Here is an 18,917-nt window from a genome sequence, read left to right as displayed (position 1 = left end):
AACATAGTTATCCTGATCACTGCCTCATACTTAGAAGTATATAACATATCATGTACTTAGATATTTTTCCTCAGTCTTAATATTACTTGTCTTCTTGCAGTTACCTCTTGTGAGAATTCTCAGTAGGACCTTGCCTCCTCTGGACACAAGTCTCAACTTGTTGTCACCTCCGACCCTCCGACCCTCCGACCCTCCGCTCCGACTTAGAGCCGTGCTCTAAGTGTCCCTCTTGTTCCTCCGCCCCTATCAATATTTCCCTTATCCCTTTTCCCAGCCTCCGCATTATCCTCTGCCTTCTCCACTCCTACCAAACCTTCCTCCTCCTACTATCCACCCTCCACATCACTCCCCACCTTCTCCACTCCACTCCTCATCGGCTCGCCGCTAGTAGCTCTTACTTCCTGACCCTCAAAGTGGACCTAAGCGGTTCACTCGTCCTATCGTCGGACCCGCTCCAAATTCAGGGCATGTACTCGGCTAAGGGCACAGCACAAGAGCTGAAGCCAAGCCCCAACCCCTCTGCCTCCTGAGCTGGCACGGTACCTAACAGGTGAGATCAACATCATCCTCCAGGCCGAATGCAAACATGTGTTGTCCTCATTCATAGCTTCCACGAACAACCTTGCAGACCTTCTCTGACTGCAGTTTGATGGAGATAAATGGAGCATTCCCGCTAACGGTCACTCGTAGATCTGTGTCTGTCAACCACACACTGGTAGTTCCATCAAGGCTTGCAGTATCTGAGGCACCTGAATTGACTGCAAGCACAGTAAGAGGCTTCTACTCTGTGTCATCAGCGAAGTGTGGCATCTAGTAGACAACAAAAAAGTGAGTGCAACTGTCAGTGAGCTTTGGATAGCTGACCTCATCCTGGAGTTTCTTCTCTCGTGTAGTACTCTTTGACTTGTGCTGCCAGTAAATATGTCAAGTGTATATCCCAAGTGTAAGTCACACATACCTGCTTTGCTTTCTTGAGCCTCATTGAGTCTTGTTCGTCCTCTAACTCATTGTCAAGTGCCACATTGACTTGATTTGTTGTATTCTTCTGGGTCCATTGCACTCCCTGTCCAGGACACCAGGTTAGTGATCTAAGCCCATGCTACCAGTGATATTTCTCACGAACTTCTTCACCGAAATTTTCAACAGCAAGATCTGCAAATTCTTCATCCTCATCATCATCAACATCATCATCATCTAGGCTATCTTGTTCATCACGGTCTTCACCATCTTCATCTAAGTCTCTAAGATCTGATTCAGTAGTACCATCCTTGACCTTGGGATTGCTGCACTTGTTACCAGAGACTCAAAGTGGATTTGGTGCGAAATAAGTCCTGCCTATCCATTTTGAGTTGTTATTGTGTTGTGGGATTACTGATTGGGCTCACTAAGCTTAGGCATTAACTTGACCTTCTTGACTTCACACTGATGCAGTGCCTCTGATGGTTGAACTTTGCTCGCATTTGATGCTTTCCGGACTATGTTCAAACTTGAAGGTAAACAGAATTACAGCTCTAAGTTCTGCTCTGACCTTCTACCACACTATTAGCGTGTTTGTGTTTGCCCTTTGGCAATGATGCTGGTGCTTGTACTGTGCTGGTTGGTTCTTGTACTATGTTGGCTGGCTCTTTTCTAACTTGTTTGTGTTTTATAGGGCGATCTGGGAACATTTGAGTATATATCTTGTTGCCGCTAGTATAAATTGGTACTGACCGGGTCTTGTTAGCACCACAGTTTTGGCCGCACAAGCTGCTGTTAATTTTTTTTATCAGTGTTAATCATAAAAGGTATACATCATATGCCCTCACGTTGTCCTGTACTGGGCTCATCTAACTCCATATTATCAGCTGTATCTGCAACAGAGACATTTTGAAGTTGGGCTTGCATTCTGGCCTTGTGGGTTTCCCTCAACTGTGCGGCAGCAGCTTTTGACTGTCGTGCAGCCATATTGGTTCAAGTGAATGTTGACGGAGGTGGGGGTGGGCGGGTCCAAGTGAATGTCAATGGAGGTGGGCTCCAAGTAAACAGAGGTGGGGGTGGGCAGGTCCAAGTGAACGTTGATGGAGGTGGGCATGGGTGTTACAAGAATAAAGGCAAAAATGCGACAGGCTAGTTGGCAAGTTCAAGAACCGTCCAGGGTTTGTGGTTTGTTGAACCTTGTGGGTCTGTTGAACCTTGTTGGCCATAACGTTTCCTCAGCCTTTTTCCTTTTCAGTTGGCCTTTTCCTCTGTACACTATTTCTTAGTGCAACCACTATGGTGTTTCAATGTGCAGGCTGCCATGAATATTTCCCTCGAAGAGGATCCTATCTTCAACACCTCCACAAGTCCTCTGATCCGCACTGTCAACATGAGCGTGATAGCCTCAATAGTTTGGTACATCGAACCATATGCAGAAATGCACCCCGTGGCCATACTAGGTCCACACGGACCACACCTGACTCAGATGTCATATCAGATCCTCAGCCATTTGGTGGAGATTATTTTGGTGACAACTACAGAGAAGAAGATTTTCCCTTCATAAATGATGAAGAACCGGTTCATGTTGATGTTCACCATCATGCAAGTGTGGCGGAGGAAGATGAGAACGTCCTGGAGAGTGACAATGAGGATATTTCAGGTGTCAATCGGGAGCCACTATGAGATGCAGTGTCACTGACTTCAGATTCTCCTCTGGTCACTATTGAATATTTTGGAGGTGAAGCTGGGGCTCCGTTGGACGATATACCTCAACTGAAGAGATCTGAGTACACAAATTACTCAGCTGCTGTGGAGGGAAGCACAGAAAATCCCTGGGCTCCATTTAATTCTCAGATGGACTGGGAAGTTGCACACTGGGCAAAAGTATGAGGTCTGGGATCAACCACATTCACCGATCTCCTAGCAATCAAAGGTGTATGTATAATAAATTTATTTAGCATTTTGACATGGAAGCTCATGTCTGACATTATATCAGGTCCACGAAGCACTTGGTCTGTCTTACAAGAACTCAGTTGAACTCAACAAGATTATCAATACCAAAATTCCATCATGTCTGTCATATACCTGATCCGACCGCCCTAATATCAATATCCACTCCGCTTTCCAACCCCCTCCGCTCCATTCATCCTCCGCTCCGCCCGATCATCGTTTGTATCTGCTCTGCTCGACCGCTCAACCGGTCCCCTCCCATAACATCTCCATTCAACTGGACCTCTTTCCCCTTTTAGATATATGCTTTCCTTTTTAGTACATAGACCCTTACTTCCGGATCACCGGTAATTCCTATTACCGCTCAATCACTGATCCAACGCGTACATATTGATATCCGCCCCGACTTATGTCTTTCCTATGTAAAGTACTTACAAATGATATCCTTGGTACATAGCTTTACTACATAGTTATCCTGGTCACTGCCTCATACATAGAAGTATATAACATATCATGTACTTGGATATTTTTCCTCAGTCTTAATATTACTTGTCTTCTCGCAGTTACACCTTGTGAGAATTCTCAGTAGGACCTTGCCTCCTCTGGACACAAGTCTCAACTTGTCGTCACCTCCGACCCTCCGATCCCCCACTCCGACTTAGAGCCGAGCTCTAAGTCTTTTCCACATACTCCGCCCCTATCCAATATTCTCCCTTGTCCCTCTGCATCATCCTCCGCCTTCTCCACCTCTGCCAAACATTCCCTCTGCTCCTATCCACCCTCCACATCAACCCCCATCTTCTCCGCTCCGCTCCTAGTCGGCCCGCTGCTAGCAGCTCTTATTTCCCGACCCTCAAAGCGGACCAAAGCGGTCCATTTGTCCTATCGTTGGACAACGTCGGACCCGCTCCAAATTTGGGGCACATACTTGGCTAAGGGCACAGCGCAAGAGCTGAAGCCAAGCCCCGACCCCCCTGCCTCTTGAGCCGGCATGGTGCCTAACAGCTCCGCTTTCTGACCACCTCCACTCCATGCACTTCTCCACTCCGTCCAATCATCGTCCGCATCCGCCCCTACGCTTCCACTCAACCGCCCAACCAGTCCCCTTCCATAATGTCTCCATTCAACTGGAACCTCTTTCCCCTTTTAGATATATACTTTCCCTTTTGGTGCATAGACCCTTACTCCCGGATCACCGGTAATTCCTCTTACCGCTCGATCACTGATCCGACGTGTACATATTGATATCCGCTCCGACTTATGTCTTCACCTGTGTAAGTACTTACAAATTATATCCTTGGTACATAGCTTTACAACATAGTTATCCTGATCACTGCCTCATACTTAGAAGTATATAACATATCCTGTACTTAGATATTTTCCCCCAGTCTTAATATTACTTGTCTTCTTGCAGTTTCTACTTGTGAGAATTCTCAGTAGGACCTTGCCTCCTCTGGACACAAGTTTCATCTTGTTGTCACCTCCGACCCTCTGCTCCGACTTAGAGCCGTGCTCTAAGTCTTCCCCTTACTTCTCTGCTCCTATCAAGTATTCCCCCTGCTCCTTTCCCCCTTCCGCATCATCCTCCGCCATCTCCACTCTGCTCCTAGTCGGCCCACTGCTAGTAGCACTTACCTCCCGACCCTCAAAGTGGACCTAAGCAGTCCACTCGTCCTATCGTCAGACAATGTTGGACCTGCTCCAAATTCGGGGCACGTACTCAGCTAAGGGCGCAGCGCAAGAGCTGAAGCCAAGCCCTGACCCCTCTGCTTCCTGAGCCGGCACGGTACCTAACAATGTCGACCTGCTTTCACTCATCAGGAAGCCTGCATAGTTGGTGAAATGTGTGACCTATTCTCACGAGATATACTGGAATGTGTTCGAGCTCTGTATGGTGACCCCGAGCATGCACAATACCTGTCTTTCGCACCAGAAAGACATTACGTGGATGCAGGCAAGACTCAATGTCTGTATCATGACATGTGTACAGGTGAATGGTGGTGGGCGACCCAAGTACATGTTCTATGTCTATCGTACTCAGTTGCTGGCTCATGTTTAACCATAGGAAGTCTTGGAACAATCAAAACCAGGGGCCACAATAATTCCCATCATCATCTCATCCGACAAGACACAGATCACTCTGTTCCGAAATAAAACTGCTTATCCTGTTTATCTTACGATTGGCAATTTACCAAAGTGCATCCAATGCAAACCCTCCTGCCGAGGTCAAATTCTCCTTGCATATCTGCCAACAATGCATCTCACGCAAATTGCCAACAAAGCATCACAGTGTTGTACCTTGGCCAATCTCTTCCATGCGTGCATGTCATGCATTGTGGCGCCATTGAAGTCAGCCAGAGTGGATGGCATTGTAATGATGAGTGGGGACAGCATCATGCGACGCTGTCATCCAATCTTTGTGGCCTTTATTGGGGATTACCCCGAGCAGTGTCTCATCACTGGGACAATGAACGAAGACTGTCCCATCTGCACTTGTCCCCGCAATGAGCTTGGCAAACACCCCTCTCAACATGAACTACGCAATCTTAATGCAATTTTGGATGCACTCAAACTTCATGGATCCCCACAATATACCCAAGCCTGTAATGGCGTTAGAATTAAACCACTTCAGCATCCGTTCTGGGAAGATCTTCTGTACCTCAATATCTTCCAATCTATAATGCCCAACATTTTGCATCAACTTTACCAAGGGATAATGAAGCATATGATCAGCTGGGTTACTGAGGTTGTTGGGGCTGCAGAGACAGATTTGCGAGTTTGCCGCCTTCCACCCAATCATTCTATGCATGCTTTCCAGAAAGGGATCACAACATTGAGCCGAGTCAGTGGTACAGAGCACAAGCAGATGTCACGCTTCTTACTTGGCCTCGTCATTGATGTGCGGCTGCCAGGAAATGCATCTCTGGCAAGACTAGTGCATGCAACTCGATCCCTTCTAGATTTCCTTTACCTTGCTCAGTTCCCTGTTCACTCCGATTCATCAATTGATGCACTTGAAACAGTGGTGGATGAATTCCATGCAAATAAAGGTGTCTTTGAAGACCTTGGCATTTGCAACAACTTCAATATACCGAAGCTCCACTTTCTTCAGCACTATGCTGAATTAATCAAATTGTTCGGCACAATGGATAACTTCAACACGGAGGCCACTGAGAGGCTTCATATCGACTTCGCAAAAGATGCTTACACTGCCACCAATCACAAAGACGAATTTTGGCAGATGACGAAGTGGCTTGAACACAAGGAGAAGGTCTTGCAGCACGCAAATTTTGTTGTATGGTGCCACAATTAGAGCACGACCGACACAGAAAATGACATTTGGGTTTCTCCTGCTGAACACTGGCAACCTCCAGATCTCACATGCCTCTTTCACATCAAGATGACTCGTCACCCATCATGCAAGTTGGTTCCATTCCGAGAAATCACTTCTTTATCTTCACATGGTGCCACTCATTTTATTCCGGCGTTGGCGAGATTTATTGTCCAATATAATCACCTGGGACTGTCCTTCCAATAAATTGAGGATCATGCAGTGAACATTCATCTGCCCTGTGACTCTGTACCTGTCTTCCACTGAATCAAATTCTGGAACGATGAGATACACGCGACCGAAACTCTCGACTCCATACATGCTCAGCCAGCAGTGAAGAACAGCAAAGGTCGCGCCGTCAAAGCCGCTTGCTTTGATACATGCCTTATACAGGTGCGCAATCCTGACACGCTTCCCAAATCTATACAAGGTGACACCTTTTCAAGTCCACTGGATCCTCTGTTGATATAAAATAATTTTTAGATTTACATGTCACGCAGGTTCGCGCAGTCTTCACTTTGCCACAAACAGTATTAAAATGGTATTTCGACCCTCAGAACCCTCCACCTCAGCATCTCGCCTATATCGAATGGTTTTCAGCCTTCAGTGCTTTACCAGATCCACAGTCTGGGTTGTATAAGGTCAGGCGGGTGGTTCACAATGGCGAACACCAAGTGTCAATTGTGCCCGTATCTTTAATTTGTCGAAGTGCTCACTTATTGCCTGAGTGGGGAGGAGCTGTTCCTGGAGAGTGGACGAGTTAGATGTTCTTGATGCATGCCCCTCATTTCTTTTGAACATTTTCAAAGACATGTACACTTACTTCAATGTAGGATGGGACACACATCGTGAAAATGTAGTTTTACATGGTAATAACTGAAAAAACTGAGTAAAGTCGAGCAAAACAATGTAAAGTCGAGTAAAGTTGAGTAAAACAATGTAATATTGTGGATATATAGGTAATTCCCAGGGGAGGTTTTTCCTGATGTCCGATCGAGACAGAATGGAGAGAGGAGATTCAAAGTCATTTTTGCAAGTCGCTTGGGGTTACTTGTGGGTTATGACAACATTCCATGGGTGCATCTCACGCAAATCTGCATATTTGCGTGAAGTCGAGGGATGTATCTCGCGCAAATTTGATTCCAAGCAAGTACTTGGACGAATGCTGACGAACGTCGCGGCAGTTGCCGTACATCTTTTTCAAGGTCCTCCAGGCTCCATCCAACACGTTGGATGGACCACTCGCGGCATTAACTGTTTCGTCAATGGTCAAATATTCTACTATCCCTCCGCTTACACTTCGTCATATGGGAACACCCCCGGTCCTCCCCGCGCAAGGTCAGATTCACCAGCTGCACTCTAGCACTCCTCCCACTAGGTCATTTCACTCAATGTCCTCTCGAATCACCTTCAACTCAAGCCCCACCATACCGCATAGCACCAGGCCTTCCACTCTCCCTCCGGCCGATCCTCTCCGACCTCCTCCATCTCCTTCTACTCACACCACCTTCGAATTCTCCTACCCTTCTTCTTTCGGTCCTCACGCCGTCCACTAACTTTTTTGTTCGTCATAACACTCCTCCGTAACATCAACGTCGCCCTACTAGCATTCCTGCTGGCCCCCTTCTCACGTCGTCAACTCTTCTTCTATAATAATATCTTTTGTTGTTGTTTTATAAATATTATTTTACCTGTTCCTTTTAACTGTGGTCATCCCAAATGTTGAGGGCGAGCAACGTCACTGTCCCCTCTCGCAGATTTGTCTGCTCGTCGAAAATCCCATGAGTAGTAAACATCTTTAATATTGCTACTCTCGTATTTTCAGTTCCCTTCGGGCGGACCAAGTGACCTGGTCACACCCAGTCTTTTTCAGCGCACATTCAAAGTCCCTCCTCGCATGCTGCCGCACTATGAACTGCGATCGCAATCCGCGCAGTGAAATGCCCCTCCATACACCATACCGCCACCGTCAGGGCATCCAAATATGTCCTATCAGACCCAGATCCCAGGCCACCTCATCATGTTCACTCGCCACGGCCTGAATTATATGACCCTTCAAGCCCCCCATTGGTAAGTTATTCAAGAATCCTCACTTGGATTTGGGAAACTTGCTGCCAAAATAGTCTTCGACGACACGTACATATGGTGAGCAGCTGAGTCTATGAACCACCAACTGTACCTTGACCGTACGGCATATATTCAGTTCCTCGTGAGTTACCTTTACTTTTGAGTTTACTTATCGTTCTTCAGAGACCTAGTCCATGTATGTGCCTACAAACGAACCCCAAGTCACGACATTGCTGACCGACTCTCCCGTGCTATCAATTGGTCTTATGTGCACCACCGGGCAATCTCTTCAGCTTTTCCTCGCTCACTTTCGCATCTCATATCACTCTCTACACTCAATTATGTGTCGTCACTACACCCGGACGACCTCGTCATCAATAGTACTATCACAAGCGCATAACGATCCTTATCCACAACGAGTTACATAGGCTTCCCTCCCACCTCGAGCTCAAGTGTTATGACCAAGTCACAACCAGCACCATGGCGTCCCACCGCATCTCCACAGTCGATGACATCAATCTCCAATAATGATCAACGGCCCCTCATCTCGATCAGGATCTGCGCACCGCGGTATTCTACATCATTAACTTGTCATTAATGCACATACTCGAGTTATTGATGATCATCTCAGCGGTAGTACATAAGATAGGCGGCGCCATGAATATAGATGTCTTCTGAATCGTATTCTTGTCTGGTATATATATCATGGTCGCTGTCGACTTCTAGATCCAGTAACAAGAACAACGACATGACTCTGAACTAATAAGTAGTGGGTCAGATATCGCACCACTGTACCTGCAGAAGCGGATAATCGGTAAGTATGTACTACACCAAAGCCTCGCTTGTACTGGAATTGAGATACACCGCCGTTCGTGATAAACGCCCATTTCCGAGTACCACAGTTGCTGCATCCGCGCTCAACAACGTCCCGCTCATATCAGATTGGCCTGTAGAATTGACCTGTGAGAACTCTGCGCGGGTTGAGAAAAGCTAGCTGGAGGGTGAAATCGTACTAAGTAGACAGAACCATTGAGAAAACTCGCATTGCAATTGGACCACTTGAGATGTACATCAAGCGGTTAATTAAGATAGTCAACAGGGCTCGCCGCCATCTCGGGATGTCGGGTGACCGACATACATACACATCGCATGAAGAAGTTACATATTGCGTGATGATACAACCATTTGGTACAGTGCCGCACTCTCGAACCACCCAACAGACCTCGCGAAACCTGGATTCGCCACAACACACTTTCGGCTCAATTCCGAACACCATCAACATGGCGCTACATTTCCTAGCATCAAGATCTTGCTGAAGTTAAAGAAATCAGTGGAACTGCCACAATCATAAGAATTGAAACATACGTAGACGATGCTGCAAAGTGACTTCAAGAATCGGTTTGGCCAACTCCGCCGTCTTCTGAGAGCTTTCAATAGACGAGTTTGCTTGGTATGCACGGACGGCAGTGCCCACAGCGTCCCTGACGGCAGCTGCATGCGGAGATTTCATGTACTGATTGACAGCAACACGAACGCAGTCTTTGGACCCCTCGCAGTCCTTGAGAGAACGTCGCTGGTCCCAGACGTGGAAAGAGTGTTCGAGAATGATAACAGTAGCTAGTCGATCAATGATCAGTGGCCTCGTTTCAATCTCGCCTAAAGATTCACCAGAACAGAGCTGCACAATTTGCTCTAATGTTGATGAGCCAGAGGCCTAGCGCAAGGTCAATATGAGAATTGTGGGGAAAGTATGTAACTGATGGGACATGCCAGAGAGTTTAGGCTAGGCTGCATCTGCGTGTATACAGGATGGGTATCCTAGCAAAATAATGATGACATAGTCTATGTGAGCAGAGGGTCAGCACACTCACGAACTGTGAATGGATGGGGAATGGCTTCGGTCAGCAAGGGTCGAGCACCACAGAGGATCAGCACACTCACGACCTGTGAATGGATGGTGAATGGCTTCGGTCAGCAAGGGTCGAGCACCACAGAGGATCAGCACACTCACGACCTGTGAATGGATGGTGAATGGCTTCGGTCAGCAAGGGTCGAGCACCACAGAGGATCAGCACACTCACCCACTGTGAATGGATGGTGAATGGCTTCGGTCAGCAAGGGTCGAGCACCACAGAGGATCAGCACACTCACGCCCTGTGAATGGATGGGGAATGGCTTCGGTCAGCAAGGGTCGAGCACCACAGAGGATCAGCACACTCACGTCCTGTGAATGGATGGTGAATGGCTTAGGTCAGCAAGGGTCGAGCACCACAGAGGATCAGCACACTCACCCACTGTGAATGGATGGGGAATGGCTTCGGTCAGCAAGGGTCGAGCACCACAGAGGATCAGCACACTCACGACCTGTGAATGGATGGTGAATGGCTTCGGTCAGCAAGGGTCGAGCACCACAGAGGATCAGCACACTCACGACCTGTGAATGGATGGTGAATGGCTTCTGTCAGCAAGGGTCGAGCACCACAGAGGATCAGCACACTCACGTCCTGTGAATGGATGGTGAATGGCTTCTGTCAGCAAGGGTCGAGCACCACAGAGGACCAGCACACTCACCCACTGTGAATGGATGGGGAATGGCTTCGGTCAGCAAGGGTCGAGCACCACAGAGGATCACAACACTCACGACCTGTCAAACAATTAGGAATCTCATTGGTGAGCAGGACTCAACATATCCGGTGTTCAGATGCTCACATCCTGTCAACAGAGTCAGCAAGGGTCGAGGTTGATGGTGGATTGAAACACTGACAAGCTACCGAATCATGGCCAATTTCATTGGTGAGCAAGGGTCAAGGTCAACAAAGGATTAACACGCTCACATCCTATGAATGGGTCAGAAAGTGCATTTGAGAGCAAAGCTTAATGTTGAAGGAAGACGAATACACTTACGGTCTGTCAACAGATTCGCCAATGGCCGTTTATTCTGTCAGCGTTCGGACAGAGGGCCAATACACTCACTCGCTGTCAAAGACCAGTCATTTCATTCATGAGTAAAGTTCTAGGTCGATGAGGGATGACCACACTCACAACCTGTCAACAGATCGGCAAACTCTTCGGTCAGCAAGGCTTGAGTTCGATGGACGATCGACACACTTACAGCCTGTCAACAGGGCAGAGCCATCGGTGAGCAAGGCTTAACATCGACGGAGGATGAACACACTCACATCCTGATAATAGATCAACAACGAATTCTGTCAGTTCAGCTCGAGCTCGATAGAGGATGCAGACTCACAACCTGTCGACAGATTGGAAACCACTACGGTCAAGAAGGCTCGAGCTTGGTGCAGGACGGACACACTCACAACCTGTTGACGGATCAGCAACACCATCGGTGAGGAAGGCTCGAGCTCGATGGACACTCACTTGCTGTGAACGGATGTGTGATGTCATGTGTGAGTAAGGTCGTCGTTGATCGAGGATCAATGGACTCACGTTCTGTCAGTGGTTGGGTGTCTTTGGTCAGAAAGGTTCCAGTGGACGGATAATTAACACACTCACTCGCTGTCAGTGGATACGAAATTTGATTGTGAGCAAGCCTCGATATTGAGGGAGGATCAGCGCACTCACATTCTGCCAATGGATGAGCAATGTCGCTAGTGAGTAAGCCTCAAGCTTTACGGAGCAAGAACAAACTAACATACTATGAACAGACCGGCAATGTGTTCGGTTAGCAAGGATTGAGCTTCACGCATGATCAGCACACTCACAGCCTATCAATAGGTCGGCAAGTCTCATCGGTGAGCGACGCTCGATGTTAGTAGACGAAGAACACACTCACCCACTGTCAAAAGATCGGCAATTTCTTTGGTCAACGAGGTTGTAGTTTGACGGCGGATAACGACTCACAAACTGTCATCGGGGATCGGCGATTTCATCAGTCAGCAATGCTCGAGCTCGGTGGAGGATCAATGTGCTCACTCCCTGTCAATTCATCATCAATGTCTTCAGATGACGCGCCAGAGAGTATAAATAGACATACTATCTGCAAGCAACCGCCCAACATGAATGAGAGCAATTTTTGGATATTACAAGAATCTCTCACATAAATGTGTGGAAACCAGGCACACAACTTCCTTATTTCATTTACATGACCCGCAGAAATGCGAGATCGGTTTGTTTGAGCAGATTCGACAAATTCCGCGAGTGTTCTGCAAATTTTGGTCGTTAATACTCGCCACATGTAAATGAGAACCTAGGTAGCTACGCTTCGACTGCATATTTCATGCAGAGCTCCAAGTTGGTCTGCTGAGTTGAGACGAACAACTGCTGAAGCACTGTATTGTCTAGAGTTTCAGCCGTCCGTTCGAGGAGCGGTCCGCAGTCTGCGTCATCCTTGTCCATGTCTGATGTCGCGTGTAGATCACGAATCATCATAAATCATAAATCGATAATTAAGCGGCTTACTCGGGAGGCATACATGGCATTTTGGAGGCCGTCCAATGTCGTTGGGGTTGTATAGAAACTTCAATTGCGAGCCGTTCGCAAATGACTCTTCAGCCCGCTTCGGGGCTAGTTCCTTAGCATCTTTCCTGGATGCTCCATCCCTTTTCAGCTGGGCGAATTCGATGGTGTGGAGGGCATCAAATTTGGTAAACAATACTATCACCGGAACTAGGATAATTGCGAATCAGTTGATCATCAAGCTAAGGATGGTCAGATGTGAAAGCTTACTGCTTCCGGTGTCACAGTGAGAGAAAAATTTGATTTCCCCTTCAGTGAAAGACCGGCATGCCTCATTCATCGGTATGCAGTACCTATGTCAATAAGTGAGCCAGCGCACGTCTTGAATTTTATCAATTACAATTACCAGATGACATGGAGTCGATCCTTCAAACTAGTTCTCTTGGAACGGTCTGCGATAAATGCCTTCACCGTGTTGAATTCGGATTGCCCACCGGCTTCAAAGCCGCGCGAATCGTGAAAGACGAATCTTGGGTTGCTTCGAAATACCATTTCATTCTCGATATCGTGCTCTCCGCGCTAAGAACGCATTAGGTCATTTTATCACCTGATAAGAGTACATGTTACTTCTCTGGATGCCACCACAACGGCGGGATCGATCTAATCGAGATGAGTAATCATAACTAGCGTCTTACTACGAGTATCATTATGCCCACCTTTTCCCCAGCGCTATTATATATTTCTGGGTTCTCCCGTGTGTTACAAACCCTCTGGAGTATGGTGGTCTTTCCTGCATTTGCCCTTCCTATTATGAGGATTCGGAAGCGTCCACATTTCTCTTTTATCGTTGAGGGATCCATGGAGGGAGGTGAAGCAGCGCTCTGGATGTCTCTTGATGAAGGATCCACGGAGGAAGGTGAAGGAGCGCTCTGAATGTCTCTTGACGAAGGATCCACAGAGGAAGGTGAAGGAGCGCTCTGAATGTCTCTTGACGAAGGATCCACAGAGGAAGGTGAAGGAGCGCTCTGAATGTCTCTTGACGAAGGATTCACAGAGGAAGGTGAAGGAGCGCTCTGAATGTTTCTTGACGAAGGATCCACGGAGGAAGATAAAGGCGCGCTCTGAATGTCTCTTGATGAAGGATCCACGGAGGAAGGTGAAGGAGCGCTCTGAATGTCTCTTGACGAAGGATCCACAGAGGAAGGTGAAGGAGCGCTCCGAATGTCTCTTGACGACGGATCCACGGAGGAAGGTGAAGGAGTGTCCAGCACAGGCCTATGACCACGGCCTCTTCCTGTAAAGAGAGTTCGGAAGCGATTGAATTTCCGTCTTAAGTTTAAAGGATTCATGGAGGAAGGTGATTGAGACAGCTGGGGAGCGTCCAGCACGGCTTATAACCATCGCCGGAGTGGGTGAATTCTGCGAGCGCCCGAGCACAGGTCCAGTGGGCAATGGGCATATGGCTATGTGTGCCATGAGGCATATACGAGGACTCAGAATACCTCACCTCGAAGATTCGGAACTCACGGCACCTCTGTGTTGCAAATTTGAGCGATCGTGATAATCATATGGATTACATTCAGAAGGACGTGATGAGACTGCAAGTTTACAACTCAGTGCATGGGCACTGTGCAGGTTCACCCTGGGCGGCAGTCTAGATTCCAAATGATAGATTCAAGAAGCCTTCAACTTGAAGAAGTGACAGTTGTTCTGATTCTGTATTAGCACAAAACGCCCTGCCCCCATGATGCGGCCATGTTCTGTGCGTGAACCTATCGACCCTACTCAAACCCTACTACCAATTTGTCCGAGTCTCCATATGTAGTATCGATACACATCGCCCTTGGGCCTCAAGGACTTATCGATCATCGACATCAACCGTTCCAGCCTAGATTTCCAGGCTGTTTTCAATTTTGGGCCTTCTTCTCTTCACCCACATGTTTCCATTTCATAATGACGACTAAAGTGTTGGCCGTTAATACATACCGTACTGGCCCAGGGTACACCATGAGGCATTCACGATGATACCTCACTTTAGCGCAGCTAACGCATGACATCCCTGATAACAGATCATCGACGTCTTCGGTAGCAGTGCTCGACCTCCGTGGAGGATCGACACACTCACTCACTGTCGACAGGTCAGCATATTCTGAGCTCGATAACCCTCAACCTCGACATAGAAGCAATACACCCACAATGATGTCAGTGGATCAGCAAGGCTTGAGCTAGATAGGAGAAAATTAGTTGGCAACGTCGTCAGTCAGCAACTCGATCTCAATGGAGGAACAACACCCACCCGCTGTCAAGGGATCATTAATTGATTCGGCCAGCAAGGCTCGAGCTCGCTAGAGAGAAAACATGCTCACAAAGTATCGAGGCTTCAGTAAATTCTTTGGTTCGTAAGGCTCGAGCTCGACAACAAAAGAGAAAACTCAGTCTCTGTTCAAGGAACCGACAACGTCTTGAGTCAACAAGATCCGAGCTCGGAGAAAGACCAGCAGACTCACAAGCTGTGGCTCGGATAGTGTCGTTGTATGGGACCAGACATAATGCGTTTTCCATCAGGCGACGATGGGACAGAATGAACAAAGTCTATATCGGAGAGGGCAAACAATGCCTGGTCAGTCTTCATGTTCTACACTTGCATCTAATCGAGTATATAGAAACATGCGCACCTTGGTCAGAGGTTAAGATACTCGATCCGCCATTCGCAGTGATGAATCTATACATGAAGGTCAGTCGCATATAAAGCCGAGATGGAAGCCTATACATCTGCAATTCAGTTGGCGATGCTCAGACGGAATCGCGGCAGAGATGTCGATCGCATGGGGAGAGCATTCCTGAAGTAGTGCTTTGACAATTCCCAGTACTGAGCTGATACCTTTGGCTGCGTCCGCGGTTATTTTATTCACAAACTTCGTGTCGAGTGGTGGGTACTGATGACAGACCTTCAGTATGTTATCGAAAAAGTCGTTCGGGACTGCGTTGGTTAAACTTACCATTGATGTGATCATATGATAGGCATATCTTTCTACGGCGATAACGTCCAAGTGCCTTCGCTTCGATCACCACCTTAGTGCTATTTCCTGGGAGGGTCTTTCTTCTTGCAATAAGACTATACGTAGATTATGAGCCTGGGGAGGTCTCTGGGGACAAGGATGAACGGTATAGTGGATGACATGAGTATAAACAGGCGGTTGTCGCATGTAAATCTATATCACGAAGGCTCTCATTCACATCTTCAGGGAGATTTCCGCACTGGTGGCAAGTCAGGGTCCGGAGCCTGAGGTGACAGGACTTGCAGGTGGTGAGGTTTTCGAGATCATCTATACTCGTCTCGCATCACTGTGACAGGTACAAAATCAAGATGCTAGATCGGGATTGCTTAGCATGAGGTCATAGAAAAAACATGAGAATGACAATGGACTGATCTCGCACGCCAAACATCATTTCTATAACTTCAACTACGTATCTTCACCCCGTTGGTAGCGCACGTTAGCTCCTCTCAACCAAACCGACGGACGGTGGATTTGTGTTCGAATTTTAATGGAGGAGGCGTTAAGTGGGTGTGGGAGCCCGAGAGCCCGGAGCCCAGTGAATCGGAAATGAAGATCGCTTGGAACACGGACCCTGAAGCAAACAGTGGGCGCCAGAAGCCATGCCAGCATGCTTGGATGATGCGCTGCGCATTGTGGCGCGCAAACAACCAACCAAGATGAAAGACAAGATGTATGTACAGCTTAACATCCTAGTACTGGTCGACGGACAGGTAGTTGTAGCGGTAGCCTAGTCCCTGTTGTATTGCTGTGCAGGATTCGCCAGGAAGCCTTCTCTAGTAACTCGAGTCCCTGGAATGTTTTGCATGTCCTTGCAAGCGACGTCCGAGACAGTGCACGTATCGGACTCTGGAATAAGCGGGACTCTCCCTATGGTACTACCTGAGGAATAAAAACACGAAAAATGAGTGTTCCCAGGACGCCCTTGGTGCTCAGGGACCTAAAGACACAAGTTAACGGCTGATGGTCACGGATCAGTGCCTAAGCAGCTGAAAGTGTCTTACTCATTGGGGAGCCGTGCATGGTGCGCATATCGGTCTCTGGAATGAGCGGGACTCTCCCTATGGTACTACCTCAGGAGCGAAAACACCAAGTTCGAATTTTTCGTTTGCACATTTTTCAAAGTCAATCGGCAAATTCCGCAATACGATTTCATTACCTGTTTAATCTCTTACTTCACAATATTAATGTCTAGTCGTTGTGCTATCTGCCGCGTCCTATAGACACTAGTGGTACTCAAAACAAATTTTGAAATTCTTGAAAGCTCGCTAAACTGCGTTCAACTCCCTTCAACTCCCTGCTAAAAGTTTGAATGAACACGCGCAAGTCCGAGAGAAATATGCTCGGCACACATCGGCATGTAGTCGGACTTTAAAACGACACTTGTGATTTTCAAAGCGTGCTATGTACATAGGGGAAAGTGGTAGAGTAGCGGTCCAACATACTTGTATTTCAAATGAAAGCATTAATAAAAATTGTAAAAAAACAAGGCCACCGGGCAGGAATGAAATCAGCTGTAGGTAGGGAGCGTGGGAGGGACCAAAATAAGTGCCGAGGGGAGGAGGGGGGGATGCTGAGCAGCTGGGGGGGGAGGAAAAGTGTCGGGAGGAAGATCTGCATGCCTCCGTGGAGACGCAAGATCAAGCGCCAAGAGTACGGCCATCTTCGATGCTTTCCAGCGGAGATGGGGCACTGGTCAGGTGGGGCGCGCGTGGGATCTGAACTAGAATAGATTTTCTGTAAGATAAGGGTGAATGTTAGTGCAACTTGCGAGAGGTGCAAGGAATACTTACCTTGGGTGGATGACACCCGGGAATTTGATGGTGTCCTGCTCGACGCTGTGGATGAGCATCGAGGTTCGAGGGTGAGGTCAGCGACGACACCGGCGTGTTCAGTGCGAAACGAAACTTCGGAACTTTCCGAAAATTTAAACTCCGCCAAAAAACTGCGTCACATATGCACCAAATAGATAGGAGTTTTGATCCCACACCCACTGTAGCTCCCACCACAACTATGCCTTGTCAATCCACACGTAAAGAGCTCCTGAATATCGTGGATCAGGCTGCACTTTCTTTGGCCAGGTTGCAATATCAGGGTATCCTAGATGACTGGTCGGACTTTGAGAGCGATTCCGGCTCCAAGGACTCACTTTCTACTACTGATTCAGACGATGTTACAATCAGTCTGTCTTTTAGCCCTCCTTCCCCCCTATCCCCCCTTTCCCCTATGACAGGGATTTCGGATTCTTCCAGTTTTAGTTCTGTATCTTCTGATGATGTCACTTTGCCTTACGACAGGCTTCGAGACACCATTGATGCTCTTCGTGATGAGGTTAAGAGGGCCCGCATACTCCAGAAGCCTGACGAGCCTCCTCCACGAGCACCTCAGCTTCACATGCTGGTCCATCATGAAGAACACCGCCCTCACTTGTTTCGGCAGAAACTTCGTGTCAACCCCGAGATCTTTGACGACATCCTCGATTATATCTCTGATCACCCTATCTTCCAAAACCAGTCCAACAATCCTCAGCTCCCTGTCTCCATCCAGCTCGCCATCTTTCTGAATCGGGCAGGCCACTATGGCAATGCCATTACTCTTGAGGATGTTGCTCAATGGGCAGGCGTGAGTGTCGGGTCCGTGGTTAATTGCACTAATCGTGTGATGATTGCGGTACTTGATGCCCATGATCAGTTTATCTGCTTCCCAGCAGGTAATTCTGAGGATGCTGACCTGGCTCGCAAATTTGCCAAGTCACGTACCTGTCCAGAGTGGAAAGGTGGCTTTCTAGCCATCGATGGCTCGACTATGAATCTGTTCACAAAACCTGGTTATTATGGTGAGACATTCTATGATAGGAAGTCCAAGTATTCCCTTGGCTGTCAGGTAACATTTTTTTTCATCCTCATGTGCAAAAATTAATTTAATTCTAGGCAGTCATCTTGCCCCACAATCTCCTGATTGTTGATTATTCTCTCGGTCACCCTGGGAGTGTCCATGATGCATTTGCTTTTCGATCCACTCGCCTCTATGAAGAGCATGCCGATCTTCTGCCAGATGGTCATTGGGTTTGGGCGGACAGTGCTTATCCATTGGAACCATGGTGTATTGCCCCTTTCAAGAAGCCTCGCAATGGTTGGCTG

At 47.8% G+C, this 18,917-nt stretch overlaps 4 protein-coding genes across 4 annotated transcripts; 2 read left to right on the top strand and 2 right to left on the bottom strand.

Annotated features, from left to right (window-relative positions):
• Window positions 1-780: 780 nt before the first annotated feature.
• EDB91DRAFT_1086645 (uncharacterized protein) lies at window positions 781-1,944 on the bottom strand (the record flags this gene model as incomplete). Its single annotated transcript, XM_041316078.1, has 8 exons — window positions 781-810; window positions 865-909; window positions 959-1,063; window positions 1,124-1,302; window positions 1,386-1,475; window positions 1,529-1,657; window positions 1,711-1,746; window positions 1,806-1,944. 8 exons carry the CDS (start codon window positions 1,942-1,944, stop codon window positions 781-783), a joined length of 753 nt encoding a protein of 250 aa, XP_041171501.1.
• A 334-nt stretch (window positions 1,945-2,278) lies between these two features.
• On the top strand, window positions 2,279-2,847 carry EDB91DRAFT_1086644 (uncharacterized protein; the record flags this gene model as incomplete). Its single annotated transcript, XM_041316077.1, has 3 exons — window positions 2,279-2,417; window positions 2,456-2,617; window positions 2,663-2,847. 3 exons carry the CDS (start codon window positions 2,279-2,281, stop codon window positions 2,845-2,847), a joined length of 486 nt encoding a protein of 161 aa, XP_041171500.1.
• Window positions 2,848-5,161: 2,314 nt separating this feature from the next.
• EDB91DRAFT_1086643 (uncharacterized protein) lies at window positions 5,162-6,220 on the top strand (the record flags this gene model as incomplete). Its single annotated transcript, XM_041316076.1, has 1 exon — window positions 5,162-6,220. The coding sequence occupies one exon, from the start codon at window positions 5,162-5,164 to the stop codon at window positions 6,218-6,220; it is 1,059 nt and encodes a 352-aa protein (XP_041171499.1).
• A 6,148-nt stretch (window positions 6,221-12,368) lies between these two features.
• EDB91DRAFT_1165613 (uncharacterized protein) lies at window positions 12,369-14,468 on the bottom strand. Its single transcript, XM_041319966.1, has 6 exons — window positions 13,966-14,468; window positions 13,417-13,650; window positions 13,128-13,300; window positions 12,992-13,074; window positions 12,525-12,931; window positions 12,369-12,468 (listed from the first exon to the last, which is right to left on the bottom strand). The coding sequence occupies exons 1-5, from the start codon at window positions 14,068-14,070 to the stop codon at window positions 12,681-12,683; spliced, it is 846 nt and encodes a 281-aa protein (XP_041171498.1). The 5' UTR covers window positions 14,071-14,468; the 3' UTR covers window positions 12,369-12,468; window positions 12,525-12,680.
• Window positions 14,469-18,917: the final 4,449 nt, after the last annotated feature.

The sequence above is a fragment of the Suillus paluster genome (genome assembly GCF_016628075.1).
Source record: "Suillus paluster strain FC165 chromosome Unknown EDB91scaffold_101, whole genome shotgun sequence".
Taxonomy (NCBI): Eukaryota; Fungi; Basidiomycota; class Agaricomycetes; order Boletales; family Suillaceae; genus Suillus; species Suillus paluster.
The sequence above is the reverse complement of the archived record's forward strand: the minus strand, read 5'-3'. Positions and strand labels throughout refer to the sequence as shown.

What these genes read in the sequence shown, in the direction of transcription:
- EDB91DRAFT_1165613 (XM_041319966.1), bottom strand. Translation starts at nt 14,070, where the DNA reads ATGAATCCTTTAAACTTAAGACGGAAATTCAATCGCTTCCGAACTCTC. An exon ending in TGGGCATAATGATACTCGTA is followed by an intron (nt 13,301 to 13,416) that starts GTAAGACGCTAG and finishes ATGCGTTCTTAG; the next exon opens with CGCGGAGAGCACGATATCGA. An exon ending in GATCGACTCCATGTCATCTG is followed by an intron (nt 13,075 to 13,127) that starts GTAATTGTAATT and finishes TTATTGACATAG; the next exon opens with GTACTGCATACCGATGAATG.